The 18,427-nt window shown below is 47.7% G+C and overlaps 6 protein-coding genes across 6 annotated transcripts; 3 read left to right on the forward strand and 3 right to left on the reverse strand.

The window, feature by feature from the left end:
- Positions 1-6: 6 nt before the first annotated feature.
- Positions 7-687, forward strand: MYCFIDRAFT_144804 (uncharacterized protein; the record flags this gene model as incomplete). The annotated part of the gene is made up of 1 exon (XM_007932687.1): positions 7-687. The coding sequence occupies one exon, from the start codon at positions 7-9 to the stop codon at positions 685-687; it is 681 nt and encodes a 226-aa protein (XP_007930878.1).
- A 302-nt stretch (positions 688-989) lies between these two features.
- Positions 990-2,150, forward strand: MYCFIDRAFT_80927 (uncharacterized protein; the record flags this gene model as incomplete). The annotated part of the gene is made up of 2 exons (XM_007932688.1): positions 990-1,041; positions 1,096-2,150. The coding sequence occupies 2 exons, from the start codon at positions 990-992 to the stop codon at positions 2,148-2,150; spliced, it is 1,107 nt and encodes a 368-aa protein (XP_007930879.1).
- A 428-nt stretch (positions 2,151-2,578) lies between these two features.
- Positions 2,579-3,410, reverse strand: MYCFIDRAFT_178653 (uncharacterized protein; the record flags this gene model as incomplete). The annotated part of the gene is made up of 8 exons (XM_007932689.1): positions 2,579-2,597; positions 2,642-2,727; positions 2,761-2,873; positions 2,908-2,952; positions 2,979-3,012; positions 3,039-3,138; positions 3,207-3,277; positions 3,339-3,410. The coding sequence occupies 8 exons, from the start codon at positions 3,408-3,410 to the stop codon at positions 2,579-2,581; spliced, it is 540 nt and encodes a 179-aa protein (XP_007930880.1).
- Positions 3,411-3,902: 492 nt separating this feature from the next.
- MYCFIDRAFT_199707 (uncharacterized protein) lies at positions 3,903-5,033 on the reverse strand (the record flags this gene model as incomplete). Its single annotated transcript, XM_007932690.1, has 4 exons — positions 3,903-3,919; positions 3,970-4,058; positions 4,172-4,637; positions 4,712-5,033. The coding sequence occupies 4 exons, from the start codon at positions 5,031-5,033 to the stop codon at positions 3,903-3,905; spliced, it is 894 nt and encodes a 297-aa protein (XP_007930881.1).
- A 911-nt stretch (positions 5,034-5,944) lies between these two features.
- MYCFIDRAFT_216677 (uncharacterized protein) lies at positions 5,945-7,591 on the forward strand (the record flags this gene model as incomplete). Its single annotated transcript, XM_007932691.1, has 1 exon — positions 5,945-7,591. One exon carries the CDS (start codon positions 5,945-5,947, stop codon positions 7,265-7,267), a length of 1,323 nt encoding a protein of 440 aa, XP_007930882.1. The 3' UTR covers positions 7,268-7,591.
- A 37-nt stretch (positions 7,592-7,628) lies between these two features.
- MYCFIDRAFT_178656 (uncharacterized protein) lies at positions 7,629-17,618 on the reverse strand (the record flags this gene model as incomplete). The annotated part of the gene is made up of 3 exons (XM_007932692.1): positions 7,629-7,652; positions 7,687-8,761; positions 17,605-17,618. 3 exons carry the CDS (start codon positions 17,616-17,618, stop codon positions 7,629-7,631), a joined length of 1,113 nt encoding a protein of 370 aa, XP_007930883.1.
- Positions 17,619-18,427: the final 809 nt, after the last annotated feature.

Here is an 18,427-nt window from a genome sequence, read left to right on the forward strand (position 1 = left end):
TGGAAGATGCGGCGTTCCTGGACAATCTTGAGAAAGAGTCCAAGGAATTCAACAAGGCATGCGAAGCCTCCATTTTCCGAAGCATTAGCATTACTGACACTGGCACAGGATGAGGAGATCGATCGCATCATGAAGGCCTTCCGCGCCAACGCTTACGATGTCATGGATCTGCAGCCTGGTGTGCCTGACGAGGACATCAAGAAGATCTATCGCAAGAAATCACTTCTGATACATCCCGACAAGACCAAGAACCCCAACGCGCAGGACGCCTTCGATCGGCTTGCAAAGGCACACCAAATGCTGCTGGACGAGAAAGAGCGTGCGAAGCTGGACGAAGCGATCGGAGATGCGCGCATGCTCCTGATCCGGGAGAAGAAGTTGACCACCGACAGCGAAGAAGTCAAGGACCCCGATGTCGACTTTATCAAAGAGTGGAAGAACAAGGTCAAATACGTGCTGGCAGACAATGAGGCTCGCAGGCAGCGTCAGATGAAAGCTCAGATGCAGGAGGAAGGCAGGCAGAAGAAGAAGGAAGACGAGGAGATCGAGGCAAGGAAGCGGAAGAGAGAGCACGAGCAGGATTGGGAGAAGACTCGTGAACATCGCATTGGACGCTGGCGCGAGTTCACCAAGAAACACAGCGCAGAGAAATCGGGCAAGAAAAAGAAGATGAAGACATTAGGTTGAGAGGTCACCGTTACCGACTGCGAGGCAGGTCCTTGCCGCGAGCTGGAGCCATAGTACAGCAGCATTGTTACCTTAGCGAGGAGTTTTGGAGCATGCGATACCCGGAAGCCGAAGAATTGATGTTTTGAGACCAGTAGCAACTGCTTTTTGTGATGTGTACGTTGCCTTTGCTCCGATCGGCTTCGTGCACATGATGTGGAGTGTGTTGCTGCACCAAACATGCACTTCACTCTGACTCTCACACTCGCACTCGCACTCGCACTCGCACTCACACTCCTCAATACATCTCAGCACCACCGAAAATGCTCCGCAAAGCGCTGAAAGAGTCGAAGCAAGCTGTTGCTGGGCAAAGATGTGAGTGTTGCCGTGCTAACACTCCGCACCTGCCAAAATGTTAATAGCCCGCAGCACCTTCGCCGGTCGATGAAGACTCGCCACGCAGGAAGTCGTACTACTGGCATGGTCATAGGTACGAGGTCGACGAGAACACCAGACCAGAATGGATCGATGCCGGCAGACGAAAAGCATCCCGACCCTCGACACCCAGAACTGCACCTTCCGACATCATGCCTGCTCCAATCGTGGCTATGATGTCCTCGGCGCCTCCTGGACAAATGACACTCTCGACTGCACCTATAATAGCGACTCCGCCCCCGCGTCCCGCTCCATCAGTGGCGCAAGTAGTCAAGTCCTTCGCAGCATCAGGTCTGGCGCCCCCCTCGCAACCAAGCATTCTGCTGCCAAGCACCAGGATCCCGTGGAAGAATTTTTGGAGCTTTGAGCGTGAAGCCAGAGACAGCATTTACCGACACTCCATGGCGACAGACTCAGTTATTCAGCTGAACTGGGAGGACGGCCCACCGCATATATCATCCGCACCCGTCTTCGCATCGCTCGGAAGTCCGCTGATCGCACGCGAATGTCTGGAAATCTTCTTCGCAGAAAATACCTTTCAGTGCCCGTTTCACACAGCGTTGTACAAGTTTTTGAAACAATTGCCGGATTTCGTGCTTCCGCACGTGCAGGCCGTGCGATTGTCACATCCGATATCACATGCCGGATATGTGAGGACGTTGTTAGAGAAGTTGAATGAGAGGACTGTGGATGGGCTGAGGGCTGGAGTTGTGAAGGTGGCAATGACTGTGGAAGGAGAGGGAGATCTCATGTTTGTTGGACTTGAGGATCTTAAGGATTTCATTGGCATCGAGGGAGGATCGAGTGGCCTTAAGGTGGCAAGAAGAAAGGGTGTCATCAGTCGACAAACAACCAATGCCATGGACCAAGATGCAAAGGGCCCGACAATCAGTCTTGTCAAGCGCCAACGGAAGAAAAGCAAGAAAGTCCAGGATGCAGAAGATGACGAGTGGACAAGTGGCAGGAATGTGAAGCCGATGGTGTCTATTAGTGACGAGGACGACGACGAGCCACTACTTACGGCGATGCGAAAGCGTAAAAAGACGTAGAAGGTCATTGAGGACGAAGATGACGAGTGAGACAATGCGGCCGGCTTAGACAAACAAGGTATCCACATACTTCCGCATCAGATGCTCGCACATGCTCGCACATGCCGGAGAAATGCCGGAGAAAAGCTTTGGCTCCAATCTGTCTTATTTCATAAATGTCGCTAGATGGGAAGACATCGAGACCGGGTATGGACGACAAGCCATTATCCCGAAGCAATTGGAAGGCGTCCTCGAGCGGGTCAATATGGTGCAGAGCCAGGATGAGAAGCTTACTGAGTCTCTTCTCTATATGGCGAGACACTACAAGTATTTGAAGCCCTTCGCTCGAGAGGAGTGAGGGATTTCTGAACGAACGATCTTTGGTTAGTTACTTCTTTGTTTTCGATTTAGGCAACTCCGCTGACTTTCGTAGATTCGAATGCACATACTCAGCGATGGAACGATTCCCTCTTTTGAGCATCGGAGCATATACCTATATGCGCTACCCACACTTTTCTTTGAACCTCAGTGCAGCCTGGAGCGAGTTCAAGCGACGGACCAGCATCTTTTTAAGATTGAATTGGAGGGAGTGAACGAGCTAGGAGCGCATGTGCTCCTTCGAAATCTTCACTAGCGTTCGATAACCAAAGAATTCCAAGGTTTTCGTACATCTATCCGATCTTAGACGTCGTGAGTACGCTTTTTTTCTCTCTCGGCCACTGATTTTGAATCCCTTGATGTAATCTCATATCCTTTTCACTGCCAACCCTGGTTCCACGTGTGATCGCTTCGTGAGTGGATAGCACGACAGGCAAGGGAGCGCCTGACTGACGTGAGGTAAGACCTCACAAATCTTCCGTTCAGTCCTGGATTTTGCTCGCTCCTCGGATTGCGTTGAGTTGACATCACGAAAGCGCGTGGCACGAGGCTTTGTTCCGGTGTTGTCGATGCAGTGGACCATGTTTGGGTTGTTGTGTCATGGAGATACATGAGTCCATTCGTCAGTTCGCTGTCGGAAGGCGAATCGTCTCGTTCGTCCGCTTAATGCGCCTGGATATATATAGGTTGCGAATGTACTTCTCCGGCCGTAAATATGATGTGATATGTGTTGTGGTTCGTTCGAAACCGGTCATTGGCGAGCACTTCACCTACGTACATGATGCGGTGCGATAATGTGGGGCCAGTTAGCAAGCCGATTAGACTGCTCACGAGATAGGAGGCCTGGCGGATTGTGTCGTTGCCTGTAGCGACCTTCCCTGGCATGGTATTCCAACTCTTCATTGATTTATGACCTTTGAACTCTGAAACTCCCAGACAAGCGCAGATTGGGAGAGTCTGTTGGCGTCAAATGTAGTCGCAGTGTGTTATTTGGGAGGCAGCGAGATCAATAGCGCTTTCAAATCCTGCTCGTTGCTTGCATCTTGTGAGCTTATATATGACATTTCTTGGCATTCATTTGCATTTACGGAGAAGCACGATTCGGTCCACCTCCAAATGTACCTTTGGCAAGAATTCTCAAGCTATCAGTAACCAGAGTGTAGACTCCTCTGCACACTTCCAATTGCATGATTTGTACAGCCGTCATCTCCCATTCATGGGTTGCCGCCAGCGTCCTCTTCGTGCTCACCATCCCTATTGAGCATGTCGATGATTCGCAGGTCCTTATTTATTGGTCTTGCGCTTCTTCGAGGACGACGCTCCTTCCTCTGGGACTATTTCACAAGATCAGCAAAGACATCTTTCGATCGGAGTTATAACTTATGATGCCATCGCTTACGCCGATGAGATGCCTTGGAAACTCCAGCAAGCAAGTCGCTCACTGCTTTTCCACTCCACTTACGCTTCGCGCACGTGGTAGCGATATCTTCGATGTTGAGCTCGCGACCAGGGTTGGGAATTACGCATGTGATCATAAAGGCCTTGGGCACCCTTGAAGAACTGGTCCATGGAGCTACTGTTGCCGTTACAATAGCAGCATCTCAGCTCCACCCACTTGCCCTTGACCTTGATGATGTGTTTCGTGCCCCCGCAGGGACTCGTACTCATCCGCTTCGCGGGCGCCAATCTGCGGCACATGCTGAGCGCCAGCAGTCCCAGCGTCGAGTATCCGCTGGACCTCATCATCTGGTACGACGCGGTACTTGCAGCGGTTCATAGCGTCTTCGGCCTTCAGACCAAGGATCTTGTGGGTGCGCGAGAGATGCTTTACAAATCCTACAGCACCGCCCAGATGGCACTTTTGGGCGACTGAGATATTGGTTCCGCATTCGGAACAGCGCAGTTCGACCCAGTCGTTACTGTCCTGGTTGAAGACGATTACCGGGCAGTACTTCAGGTGGTCGCGATGGGAGAGTTTCTGACCATTTCGAAATGCAATGGGAGGCGGTTGCTGAGTCGATGCGTTTGGTTGCGAATCGGCGGGATTGCCAGTCGGCAAGGCAGTGCCTGTTGACTTGGGCGCAGCGACTTCTTCGCCTGCCGGAGCACCTGTAGTGGGGCCTTGCTGCTCTATAGTATTGTGAGTACCTGAATTGCTGCTCTCGGATATGAATGCCCGCGGCTTTGGTAGACGCCAGACTTACCATATTTTTGCAGGGTCTCTTCGATAGACTCGTCATTCCTATCGCCAGCATCTACCAAGAGGTAACTTCCCAGGACTTGGCGCTCGGTATGAGCGTCGGCGATCATGGGCGCGTATTTTGCCTCGACCTCCTTGTGGTCGGCTTGCACCTGGACATGAGCTGCTGCAGCCTGCCGAAATGCTACTTCCGCTGCTTCTCGAGCCTCGTCGGCGGCCTGAAGGCGCTGTGTGGAAGCGGTAAGCTCAGCGCGACTAGCCTCCTCTTGCCGATTGAGGATGGCGATGGCCGCAATGAGGCGATTGCTCAGCGCGAGATCCGCCATGTCGTGTCGAAGGCGCTGATGTCGTGTCGATGCAGCGAGCGCGATTGCTGGAATGACATGTGTGTGCGAGCCGTTAGTTTCGACTACTCTAGTGGCTTGGCAGAGAAGTGAAGCTGTCGCACGCGTCAGGTGCCCAAGTCTGCCTGGCAAAGCATGTGAAAGCTTGGCAAATCAAAGCATTAAATTCCAACTTCAATCGAGCCCTGCCAGCCAACCACAGCACTCAAATAAGGCCGCGAGTTCAACTCTATGGACTACTTCTCAGCATACTCGCTTTGAAATGTCGTTCGACACGATTCAAACCGAAATGTGAAGTACTCAAAGCAGAACGGCTTCATTTCGTCCTTGTGCTGCTCCCCGTCTTTGCTGATCGCGTTTATGGGTTGGTGAAACATGGCCGTTCCTTTTTTTTTTCTCTCTTTTCGCTTCAGGCCTCTTTGTGACGCATGAGGAGTGCGACATCTCCTGACACGGCCTTCTCAAATGTAGCAAAAGTTATCCTGTGAACGTGCTGAATGAGCAACCTCCGTGACCAGCCTTTATAAATCGTTACGCGAAGAAGGCAATTTTGCCTGAGGCTTCATAAGATGATTTTCTTCGGCCTTCGCCAGTGAGGCGCCGACAATAGGCGAGTGGGGCTCTATTGTTTTCCGCCAGCCTCCCAAACTTCAACCCTTTTCTTCCCACTTCCATCTTACGAGCTTCTTCCTCAGACATCCTCACACGCTTGACCTCGCCATTGGCATACCACAGCAAAGCACAAAAGCGCCACCAAATCTTCATTGCACGCAGCATCCAAGCTCCGCGACACAGCATTTGCCACGCGCCTCGAGCAAATTCTCGAAGCTTTCCAACATCTCGACAGACTCGGGTCGCCTCTTTCAGACCCTTACACCATCATCTCCGCCACAATGAAGGGCAAGAATGCTATGATTACCGCCAACGGTGCGCAGTCTGTCGCCTCTCCCTCAAAGAAGCGCAAGCAGGAGTTGGATACCACAGCGGCCAGCATCCTCATTCCCAAGAAATTGAAGGTCGCCGCTCCAACTGGCGGCAGTTCCGAGGACGACATCACCACAGCCTTCGCGGCGCCGCCCACGCAGTTCGCGTCCACTGCCAACATCTCTCAGCCATTACAAGGCCAGAAGCGCAAGGCTAGTGAGGAGGAAGACATTGCACCCCAGCCAAAGAAAGGCAAGCTGAGTGGTTCCGCCATCAAGATGCCGACCAAGGCCTCGAGCTCTACTCCAGCGGCATCAAAGCAGCCAATCGTTAAGAAGTACGTGGGCGGTGAGCTCGTCAGCACCTCTCTCCTAAAAAAGGGCGCCAAGATAGGCGCTTCCCTGGGGAAGGCCCCAGCCAAGGGCTCGATTTCTGTCCCCACGCCGCCACAGCCAGTGCCCAGCAAGAAGGGCAAGCCTCAAAAGAAGGCTCCACTCGGCCCAATACTGGCGGCCGCGAAGCACCTCATCTCTCCTCCATCTCGGGTCGTCGAGCAATCCTGCGACCTCCTCCACAAGATTCCGCTTGAGATTCGGGATCGCATCTGGGAGCTAGTTGTCGCGAATGAAGATAACATCAAGCTTCTAGGAAAGGAGGCAGATACTGGTGCCGTTAAGCTGCCGCGTCCAGCACTCTTCCGCGTTTGTCGCCAGACCCGCTTCGAGGTTTGGGACACATATCATAAGACCAACAGCTTCGAAACCGATAGCACCAATGTTGCCAACGCATTCTTGAAGCAGGTCGGCGTCACTCACTATACCGACGAGAACAAGGACAAGCACTACCCAGGTCTCGTCCTTCTCAAGAACCTGTACATCACCGACCCATTCAAGGTCAAGAAGGACCAAGTCGACCTCTATATCCAAGAAAATGGGCCGCGCGGTCGGAGCGCTACTCGCTTGCCCTCATTCGAAACAGACCAAACAGCCCGCTCTCTGCGCGACGTCCGCCGCTGCATGATGGCCATCAAGTACGCTCTGAGCCGCAAGGGTTTGCGCAAGGACGTCGTCAAGATGCAAATGCTTGTGCACGATCAGAATGATGTTCTGAGTTTCGTTCAGACCCACATTTTTGAATCGGATCGGTTCATTGAGATCCCAGCTGTCTGGACCTGGGTCACTTTGGAGGATGTCGATGCCCATCAGTATCGGACTTTGACTGCTGATCGCCGTGACATCAAATTCACTGCTGTTCAGCCGCCCAGCAATGGCGCATTGACCACTCAGGCTTAAGTGGGCATGCTGAGGCGCCGATGAGGAGATTGGACCAATCTGGAAGGACATGAACTCTGGAGCTTGATGTGCGAATTAGAAACAGGATATGCTGAAGCGAAGGATTGCAAGGTCTCATGTGCTATCGTCCGCTCAGGCTTGAGTGGGCCTTTCAAGGTGTTGGCGAGGAAACTGGATCATTTTGGAGAGCCTTGGATTTCGGAGTTTGGAATCGGGAATCGGATTGCAAACAGAATTTTTCGCTGAAGCGTGCGACTGCGGCGTCCTTATGGATTTTTAGTTCTCACATAATCCGCGCCCTTATGGGTTGGTTGGCGATGCTTCGGTAGTCGTCTGCACAGTAATACCAGACGAATGTTGGTCAATCACCTTTAAATCCCTTCTTCTCATCAACGCGTTCCACGATTTCTCGGCAGCACCGCAATATCAAGCACACAGTGCATAACCCCAGGCGCATAATTCTTCAGCCGACTGATGTACTCCAGCTCAACATCCATCCCGCATCCCAACCCCTTCAATATCTTCTCCAACTCCGCCCTCGTCTCCTCGGCCTTCTTCTCAATCTCCTCGACCAGAAAATTCTCATGCACATGCACCCATCCTGCCATGGCAGGCTCCAAAATCTTAGCGGCAAGTTCCAAACTCGCCCTAGAACTCGGCAGCATACCACAATTAACATGTCTGATCGGCGGCAGTCCATTTCTCATCCTCTCCACCCTCCCCGGAGCCAGCTCATTCGTCTCATTAAAAACCAGAAATTCCGCCTCATTCCCCCCAAGCATTGCCTCTTCATTCCCCATAAAAGTCTCTGTCGTCCATTTATTCCCTCTAGCCCCCTTCCTCAAACCCTCACAACTCCAAGGATTTAAATCCCAGCATAGCACTTTGCTGAACCCGGCTTTGACATATGAGAATGCGAAATATCCAATTCCGGCATATAAGTCCACCGCTGCACAAGCTTTGCCACTTTCTCGACCTTCTTCCACGGCATTTAGAAGCGATGGGAGGGTAAGTAGTCGTGCTTTCTCTGAAATATTTCCTCGAGAAAACATGGTCCATCTCGGTGCCCACGTCTGAAGAATTCCATTTTGTTTCGCTGTCACCCAGAATGCAGCGTCCAGATCATGCTGGGTGGGAGGCTGACTGCATGTCGTGGGACCGAAGTCGCCATGCAGAGGTGTGAAATTCTGTGGACTTCGGAGGATGTTTTGCTCAGCTGGTTCCGTGCTGTTGTTGAGGGGTATAGGCTTGTTGAAAGCTATATGGGTGACGTTCATATGTTTGCAGACTTGGAGGTAGAGTGATTCCTGGAGATGATGGTTGGGATGGGAGTGGATGGCTTCCCATTCTGGACCTGAGAATGCTGTGGGTGGCAGTAGGAGCATGCGACCGTACACTGTGTAGGATTTGTTTAGTTTCTTGATGATTGAGGCGCCGTCTATGGGCAGGCTAGTCTCTGCGAGCCATGCTGATACGGCTCTATCCATTGCAGTTCTTTCATGCATAGTGTGCTGCATAAGGAGACGAGGTCGAAGGGCTTGGCAACCTAATCCTTAAGTTGATTAATGATTCAATTGATTGGTTGTCTAATTGATTGAATACTGCTAAATCGATTGATTACTAACAATGACTAGCTCTTCACGCCTGGCTTATAGTAGCCCTATCTCTACTTAGACTAGTAACAAAGGATGTTATATAGTATATCTATACTTAGCTACTATAAGCTACTATAGAAATAAACTCCCGTATAGACTATATAATACCCTTTATTACTAGTCTAATCCGCTTCTATCGGGGTTTTAGTACGTATTACGGCAGGGACGGTACGCTAGCTAAGCCCGGTATATACTTTCCGTAGAACCGTAGATACTTACCCTAATACTATACTATAGCTAACCTACTAATCGTCCCTCGCGTAACAATTAGTAGCTTCGCTTTAGTTAGATCTAGATCCGTTTAAACAGTATCCGAGTACTAGACGAACGGGTACCTTAAAAAACTAAAAAACGCGACCGCGAGGTCCCGTACTAGCGGCACCGACCTACCTACCTAACTATAATAACTACCTACGCTCGATATAGATACGATTACGACAGTCCTCTAAATTCCGTATATTATCTTCCGTATATATATAGCTATAGACCGATAGTCCTCTAATCGACGGCGCCTTATAGCCCTCTAATCGCTAGACTAGGCGGCCCGCCTTCCTTATCTAGGTTTGTTTACTCTATACTAGTACCTGCCGAAGCGGGCACCGGTCGAGGCAAGAGCCTATAAGTACCCTAACAGTTTCCCGACTTTAGTCTAGTTCCTTAACTCTATACTTATCCTATATTTTTATAAGATTACCGAGCCTACGCTTATTCTATAAATACGCTAGCTTCCGCACGCCCCGATTTAGACGCCTACTCGTTAAACATCGCTTTTTGCTTTAAGGAGTTCTTAGCCAACGCCGGTTACGCTAAGTTAGTATACTAGAAGTAAAGAGACCCGCTTATAGCAATCGTTACGAAAATTACTACGTATTATTAGCCCCTAGAAGAATATATACTACGAAAACTCTCGGATACTAGAGGCGGTACTACCCTCGGTTTCCCTTAGAATTAGGCAGTTAACCGCTCTTTAGTTACGGTAGTAGCGAAGACGCTACTTACTCTCTGTAACGAACTTGCAGTTTTAGATACGATAGGACCTAACGACTTAGCAGCTCCTACTCCGGAACTAGTACTACCCTTACTAGATATAGTAGTACCTACAAGTCTAAGTCTAGACACTAGCCCGTAGCTACGTCGCCGTCGGACTATTTTAGTAGCTAGTATACAACGAGTTACGTATATACGTTATAGGTCCTTACCGATTGTATTCCTCCTAGGCCTACGAGAACTTAGTGCCTTAGAGCTGTCGGTCCCGAGCAGTCCTAATCTGTCCTCGCCGGTTTTAGTCGGCCCTAAGCAGTAGAGTCCTAAATAGTAGGGTCCTAAGCAATACGGTCCTAAGCCCGAGCACTAGGATACGGAGTAGCAGAGTCCTAATTAGCACGCTCCGGAGCAATAGAGCCCTAAGCCCGAGCAGTAGGAGCTTCCGGCTACGAGTAGTCTAGAGTCCCTTTTATTAGGTACTAAGCCTTACTAAGAGTCCTCTCTATTAGGTCCTAAGCTTTAGTATCGAGGTCCCGAGATATAGTAGCAAGGACCCCGATAATAAGAGCCGTTAATCCTACCCGCTTCTACTAAAGATATAGCCGATATGTCTTAAAATATAGACCTAGAATTCTAGCGTACGGACTTAGTATACGTAGAACCTAGTATCGAGCGAGACCTACCTTCTCGATAGTAGATATAGCGCCGTAATAGGTTAGTCGACGCTTTCCTAGGTACGGAGGCTAGGCGTCTAGTCGCGGACCGCTAGCGTATACGCAATACTAGCGCGGGACTATCCTCCTAAAACTAGCGAAACGGCAAGTAGCTAGCTTACGACAACCCCTAGCCTTAACGCCTACGAGAAGGCGCGCTACGCGAAGTTCTAGTACGCGAGAACTAGAACGCCGCTAGCGCTAACGCGGCCGCTAAAGACGCTAACGGCGAAATCCTAAATGCCGCTAATCTAGCCGTCCTACGTAACGAGATACGCTAGCTATTTAGACAACTATTAAATTAATAAGTTATATAGACCTAATAGCTTAGGGACGAGATCCGGGATAAGATCGACTAATTACGCTAGAGCATCCCTTCGAGCTAGGTATAAGACAGGCTAGACACTAGAAGAGCTAAGCGCCTCGCGCGTACAGGTTTAAATAAACAGGTTCTATATAAACAAGTTCTATTAGCCCTACTGCCTAATCTAGTCGAGGCCTAGCCTTATTAGTTACGCTGTAACGTAACACGCAACGCCGAGGCTAGACAACGCCGCTATAGCTAAGGCGGTACGGCCGGCGGAGGGCCTCTAAGCCCGAGCCTAGGTAATTCTAGTACTTAAAGCGGGAACTTTAGCCCTCGAGGTTACCGCTTTAACCCGCACTATATCGATAACTTTTAGTTTAGCCGCTTACCCTATTATAGCCCGTAGCGTTCTTAGCGCTTAGAGAGGTTCGACCCGATAGACATCGGGTACTTCTACCCCGACGCCCTATACGCGGACTTAGATAGCTAGGATATCTATACGTACGGTAATAAGGTTACATTTACCTTAGTATACCTGTTCTTAGACGTAGCTTGCGACTACGCGGCGGTTAATTACGCCCGTATAGTACGTACTTAGCTTACGAAGTGCCTACGTAGAGCCGTATAGTAATAGTTTATCTACGAGCTAACAAGTAATAACCGCGACACTATCCGCGGAGGAGAGGGCATTAAGCGCTAGTATAAGGCACTAAGGGACAAGTTTAGTAGATCTATCGTCGAGGCCTAGGATAAGCTATACGCCGAATCCTATACGGTATAGAACGTACGCAACCGTAGAGCACCCTAGCAATTTATTATAAACTGCATCCGCTACGTATATAAGGTAGGTCTCGAGACAGACCCTAATAGACCGTACGCCCTTCTCTACTAGGTATAGTTACGATTCGAGCCCCGCCTATAGGACAAGCTCGACAAGCCTTTACTAAGCGATACGATTTACACTTTTATACGAGCCGTTAAAGACAAGTATAAAGTATAGTACCGTAGATATATATAGTCCGATAGCTACGGCATAGTACGAGGCCGCAATAGATATAACGGTAAGTTACAATACCGAAACGCTCGTAATAGCGACCGGTACGCCGATTCTTTAGGCGCATATCGCGATACTTCTAGTCGCGGTTACGCTAGTAGGTTCGACGATCGGTACGCCGTAGTAGCACGCGGATATCGCGACAATTTAGGTCGCGGTTACGCCGGCGGCTACGGCAATAAGCGCCCTAGAAATAGTAGCTATACTAATTAAAACTAGTATTAGCGCCGGGATTAAGGAAACGATAGGCAAGCCCTAGCGGGGGAGGGACGCTAAAAAGAGTACATTTCTAACTATAACAATCGGGCAGAGCTACGTAATAATAATCGGGGCTATAAAGTACGCGGTAGCAAGAATGCTAATTATAGACGACGATAAGATAGGGATACGCGAAACGACGTACGCGATACCTAGGGTTAGCAAGAACGCGGCCGCTAAGGCAATAAGGCCCCGCGCAACTATTACGCCGATAAGTAGGTACCGGAGCCTCTAGTCGACGAGCCTATATCTATCCTATAGCCGCGTTCGCACTTACGCCTACGATCTAGCTTACGCTACTTAGCGAGGCTAGTAAGCCCGCACTCCGTACTAGTATATTTTAACGACTAGGTAGACATCTACTATAGATTAGACGACGTAGATAATAACGCCTCTTCTTAGGACTCCGTATTAGTATACTATAGCGAAGTTCCGCTACTATCGCCCTTTTCCCTATATATCGGTAAGTACCTTCCTCTAGCTATAGAACCCTTCGCTACGATACGGCCTTTAAAGTTCTTATACTTAAATTGTAGCGCGAAGTTCGATAGCAACAATCTCTTATAGGACTATAGGCGTACTAAGCACGCTACGGAGCTAACGCCTAAGAAGGATAGCGTAAAGGAGGACGCTAGGCTTATTAAGTCCGCTATATTGCCTAAGGTTAAGGGAGGATACGCGTTCCGAAGCTATTATTATCTGCGTATAGTCGTGCGCCTATAGAAGGACGGTACGGAATACGCGGTTTGCCTAGATATAGGCGCTACTATATTACTTATCGATAAGGCTTTCCTACGCTAGATACGCCCGGACATCGAGCGCAAGCGTTTAGTAGCTCTACTAAAGGCTAAGGGCGTAGGTTCGACGGATATTAGCGAGTACGTAGATCTCGATTTTTAGGTACCGGGAATCGTTAAGGGCTCTAAGGTTATCGCCTATATACGTTATAAGGTACACGTCGTTAAGGAGCTTAGCGCTAAGTTTCTTATAGCAATAGACATTATCGGCCTAGAGGGTATTAAGATTGATATACTATACCGTACCGTAACGATTAATTCCTATAAAAAGGCGAAGATTCCCCTACTAGTAGGCCGTAAAGATTAGGTTAAGTTCCGTATAGTAGTATACTCGGGCGATAAGAACGTCGTTCTAGCACCGCAGACTATAACTTTAGTGCCTATCTAGTTTAGAATACACCTTCCTATAGATCGAGACGTAGCCTTCTACCCGCAAAACTAGGAACTTAAGAACAAAGCCCTAACTATCTACGCCGCTGTCGTAGACGCCGTAGTAAATTTCGTATAGGTCCGTAACGATACGGATTAGCTATAGACTCTACTACGACATATAAAAATAGGGTATATACGCGAGTGTAACTACTACGGCTGCTACTATATCGCGCCCGAAGATTACGGCGTAGCCGGCCTTCCGCTACCGGACCTGCCGAACCCTATAAAAGAGACCTAGCTTTTTAATAGCGTAACGGCCTATAGTACTAAAGAGTAGGTACAACTTATCGAGGCCGTAGTAAAGAAGCACGAGGACCTATAGAAGGACAAGGGCACTACGGTAGACATTCCTAAGTCTAACTACCTAGAAGTTACGCTAAAGCTAGGCTATAAGAACGATAAAGTTCCTATAGTAGCGTACCTACTCTACGCCCCCGATAAAGAAGTCGTAAACAAGACGTTCGACCCGCTATACGTATAAGGAAAGATGTCCTTTACTACTAAGCCTACCTAATTTAGGTTCCTAGTCTTCGTAGTCTAGAAAACAACGATAGTAGACGGCAAGCTAGTCCGCAAAGGACGTATAGTCGTAGACATTAGAGGCCTAAACAAAATCACAGTTAAGGATTCTTACCCGCTCCCTAGATAAGAGGACATTATTAAGGCACTACGCGGCTCGACTTATATTATAACGGTAGACGCGGTATCGTTTTTCTATTAATAGGTAGTAGCCGAGAAGGACTGTAGCAAATTCGCGATTAATAGCTACCGCGGCTAGAAATAGATATATATAGCTATTATAGGTTTCTCGAATAGCGTATAACATATCTAGCGCTAGCTTAACAAGATCCTTAAGCGATATAAATCCTACTACTGTACTTATATCGACGACATTGTTATCTATTCCTGCACCTTCGACGAGTACCTATAGCATCTAAACGCCGTATTCGAGTACCTAGTAGGTAAGAACATTAGTATCGTACCGTATAAGTTATTCCTCGCGTATCTATCTACGAAGCTTTTAGGCTAACGAGTGTTAGGACTAGGATACACTACTTATAAGGAAAAGGTCTAGGCTATCCTAGACTTAAAATTCCCTACGACGCTAAAGGACATCGAATTTTACTTAGGGCTTACCGGATAGCAACGACAGTATATTCTATACTACTCTACGATTACGATACTATTCGAGAACCGCAAGAAAGAGCTCTTGCGCTTTAGCCTAGCTAATAAGGGCAATAAGCGAAAGCGCTACGTAGCTAGGACCCTAGCCTTCGACGTAGACGAGGCACTAGAAACCGAGTACAAGGCCTTTAATATCCTAAGGCAGATGTACCGCGATGTTAAGTTCTCCTATTACGCGGACCCTAATCGCCCTATATATATCGACCTAGACGCCTATATAGGAGGATTCGTAGCAGTAGTGTACTACGTTAAGGGAGATCTAGAGCCGACTATCGAGAATAGCAAGGCCGTACGCTTCCCGGTAGATTAGGTATAAGTTATTATATACCTTAGCAAAGCCCTTACGGACGTAGAAAAGCGGTACCTAGCTACCGAGCTTAAGGTTAGCGGACTAGTCTAGATAGTACGCAAGGCACGGATAATCCTATAAGCGGCACGTAAGCCGGTATATATATTTTCCGACTATATTGCGGCCCTAGGCATTACTACGGTAGCGAGCCTAGCGACGACTATATCTACGGACAAGCTTAACTTCCGTCTAGTGCGAGCCGGTTAGTACCTCTCTTAGTACCCTAAGCTTAAGGTACACTACCGCCTAGGACGCCTTTATAGAATACCGGACGCCTTAAGCAGGCTCGTAGCGGATCTTAACCGAGTAGCAGATTAAGCATACGATATACTAGATCCCCTAGTATACGACGATCTAGCGCCTACGAATAATATAATCGACGCGTACTATATATACCTATACGAAAGCGAAGGTACGATATGCTTTTACGCTACTATAATCGACAAGCACTCCGGCCGAACGTATACCTCTAACGAGCCTATAGTTTTCTACTCCGTACTCGTAGAACTCGCTACCGAATTTAAGGACGACTTAAAGGCGGGATATACTAAGGACCCCTATTAGTCCGTAATCCTAGCTTAGCTAAACGCTATAGAAGATCGCCGCCTACGAGCCGCCGCTAAGAGGACCTTAGACGCTAACGACAACCCTAATCGTAAGGAAGCTAATATTATAGGCGAGGCCGAGTCGAGCCTATTAGGACTTTGTTTTTTCTTACGCGACGACCTTATCTATTTTAAGGACGATACCGACGGTAGAGAGAGACTATATATCCCCCGCTCCCTATATAAGGAGGTCTTCTAGATAGCCTATAATTATTATTACTACGTAGGTTATTACCGCACTTACGCTCGCTTATACGCTAGTTTCTATATACGCCGGCTCGGGCGCGAGGTCTCTAAGTATATCGCTTATTGCTCCGAGTGCATCCTAAACTAGACACTACGCTATCCTCTATACGGTAAATTGTAGCCGATTAAATGCTAGCCTATTCTATAGTACGCTGTTACTACGGACTAGGTTTACGGCCTGCTACCTAATAAAGACGGCTATAATAGTTTCCTTACTAAGACGTATAAGTACTCTAAGCGCGTTATACTGCGCAAGTGCAAATTAACGTAGACGGCGTAGCAGTACGGTAGCGATTGGATCTAAGGATATATCGAAATAGAGCGCAACCTTCTAGCTATTATAATCGGCGACCGGGACCCTATTTAGCTTAGTAACTTTATAAAAGCAGCCTTTAAGAAGTTAGGTACGAGGTTCTTCGTAACGACGGCGTACTACCCTTAGTCGGACGGCTAGTCTAAGCGAACTAATTAGACTATAGAAATCGCACTACGATTCTTTACCTCTAATTATCCGGACGCTAATTAGACGGACGCACTTCCGTATATCTAGGCCGAGCTTAATAACGCTAGAAATGTGTAAGAAGGGTTATATTAGCAGGTAGATAGGGTAGTAGTAGGTATAGGTAGTATTCGATAGAGATCTTAGAAGAGAGGGAGGAAGGCAGGCTAGTTAGCCTAACGCCAAGCGCTAAGCCCTGCCTAAGGCATTAAGACCCTAGCTTCACTCGAGCCTAGTTATATACTAATTACGTGTAACCTCTTTAGTCCTAATATACGCTTCCCTTCCAAAGGCCGCGCCCTCGTAGCCGGTCTATATTCTATTCTTAACCTCTATCGCTACTAACTTAGTAGATCTAGTAAGCTTCTTAGTCCGCGCTAAATTAAATACTTAACTACCTAATTATATAACTATACTAAACCTCACTTTCTAATACAACGTCTAACTCTAACTGCGCTATCCTTATATATAATAAAGTAAAGGGATATAAAGCTATAAGAATTGAGGGCTATCGACTAATTACAATACGAGCGCGCCTTCCCTACTATAATAGGTAGGCGTAAGAGGTATTGCAGCACTGCCTCCGTTCTAAGTAATATCGTTCCGAGTTCTCTACGTCTACTCTAAAAGACCTAGAAATATCCGCTCCGAGGGTTTGTTCTTATTATTACGAGGGTTATTATTGTTCGTAGTTTCGCTAGCCCTAATTAGTTAGGTTTGGTAGCCTTCAATTGTTAATCTTATCTTATCTTTTCAAAAAAACACAGCTCGTCTAGTTTCTATAGGTAAAGGCTATTATAAGTGCAGTAGTAGAGGTTCGCCTCGCTTAAAGGGTTAGATAGATCGAGGAGTAACCTATTATCCGCAAGATCGACCCCGGCTAGCTTAGCTCTATAGTTTTAACCTTAGTTAGTCTATTAGTCGCTCAATCTTTTAACTTAGTTAAAGTTTTAACTTAGCCTTAAAGTTTTAATTAAAGGTGCCTTAGGCTCGTAGTATAGGTAAGATTGTATCTATAGGCGCAGCGATAATAGCAAGTAATGTTAATAATAGAAGCGCTAGTCGTCTTAGCGCTAACTTTACCTTCTTTAACTAATAGTAACTCGGCAATACCGTTACTAATATAGCGGTATCCTTCCTTTCTTAAATAGCAACACACCCCGTAATACTATTACTAATATAGCCGCGCCGGCCGCGCCGTCCTTCGCTAGCTCGTAGCGCGACGCTATTATCTTTATTACCGTTATTCGCACGCGCGCGCGCGCATCGCCCTTGTCGATCGCTTAGGCCTTAGGGCCTCGATAGAATAAAGGAACAAGAGGGGCGTTAAGAGAAGGGTCTTACAGGGTGCGCTAGTAAGGTGCGCTAGTAAAGAGGTAGATTCTATAGTAGTATAGTCTTATTGTCCTTTATTGCTAACAATTGCTTGCTTCTAATTAGTTAGCTAATAACACCCCGGGGGTAGCATTGTTCCTAGGCCTTAATAGTAACATTATAAGCTTTTAGCCTTCTTCTTGTTCTTTACGCTAGTCTAATACTTATCTAATAACTTAGTTATGTCCTTAAAGGAGTCTTTAGCTTCCTATAAGTCCTATTCTAGTAAATAGCCTTGCTATCTTAATAGGTACTCCTTCTTGCCCTTCCTAGTCCGGTACTATAGGATACGTTCTATAGACTACAGCTCTTTACTATCCGCTAGTATGTCTTCGTGTTTAGTAGGGGCTTCATCCCCCTCGCGTAGGTAATATAGCTTAAGGAGGGATATATAGAAGGTATTATAGATAGTATAATAAGGAGGAAGCTACAACTAATAGGCCTATACGGAGGAGCCCTTAACTTCTCGAATGCGGAACGGACTAATGTACCTTAGTGCTAGTTTGGGGCGTATTTTGCTATTAGGTGATAGGTGTTTGCGGATGCGGAGGTTCTTCGTACTAAGTATAACTATATCGCCTTGTTTAAAGGTTATTAGCGTATAGTGTTTGTTATAGTAGGCCTTCTAATAGGCCTAAGCCTTTGCTAGTTTGTTAGCTATTATAGCGTGAATTTCTCGCATCTTTTGAACCCTCTTAATAG

This window comes from Pseudocercospora fijiensis (genome assembly GCF_000340215.1).
Source record: "Pseudocercospora fijiensis CIRAD86 unplaced genomic scaffold MYCFIscaffold_9, whole genome shotgun sequence".
Taxonomy (NCBI): domain Eukaryota; kingdom Fungi; phylum Ascomycota; class Dothideomycetes; order Mycosphaerellales; family Mycosphaerellaceae; genus Pseudocercospora; species Pseudocercospora fijiensis.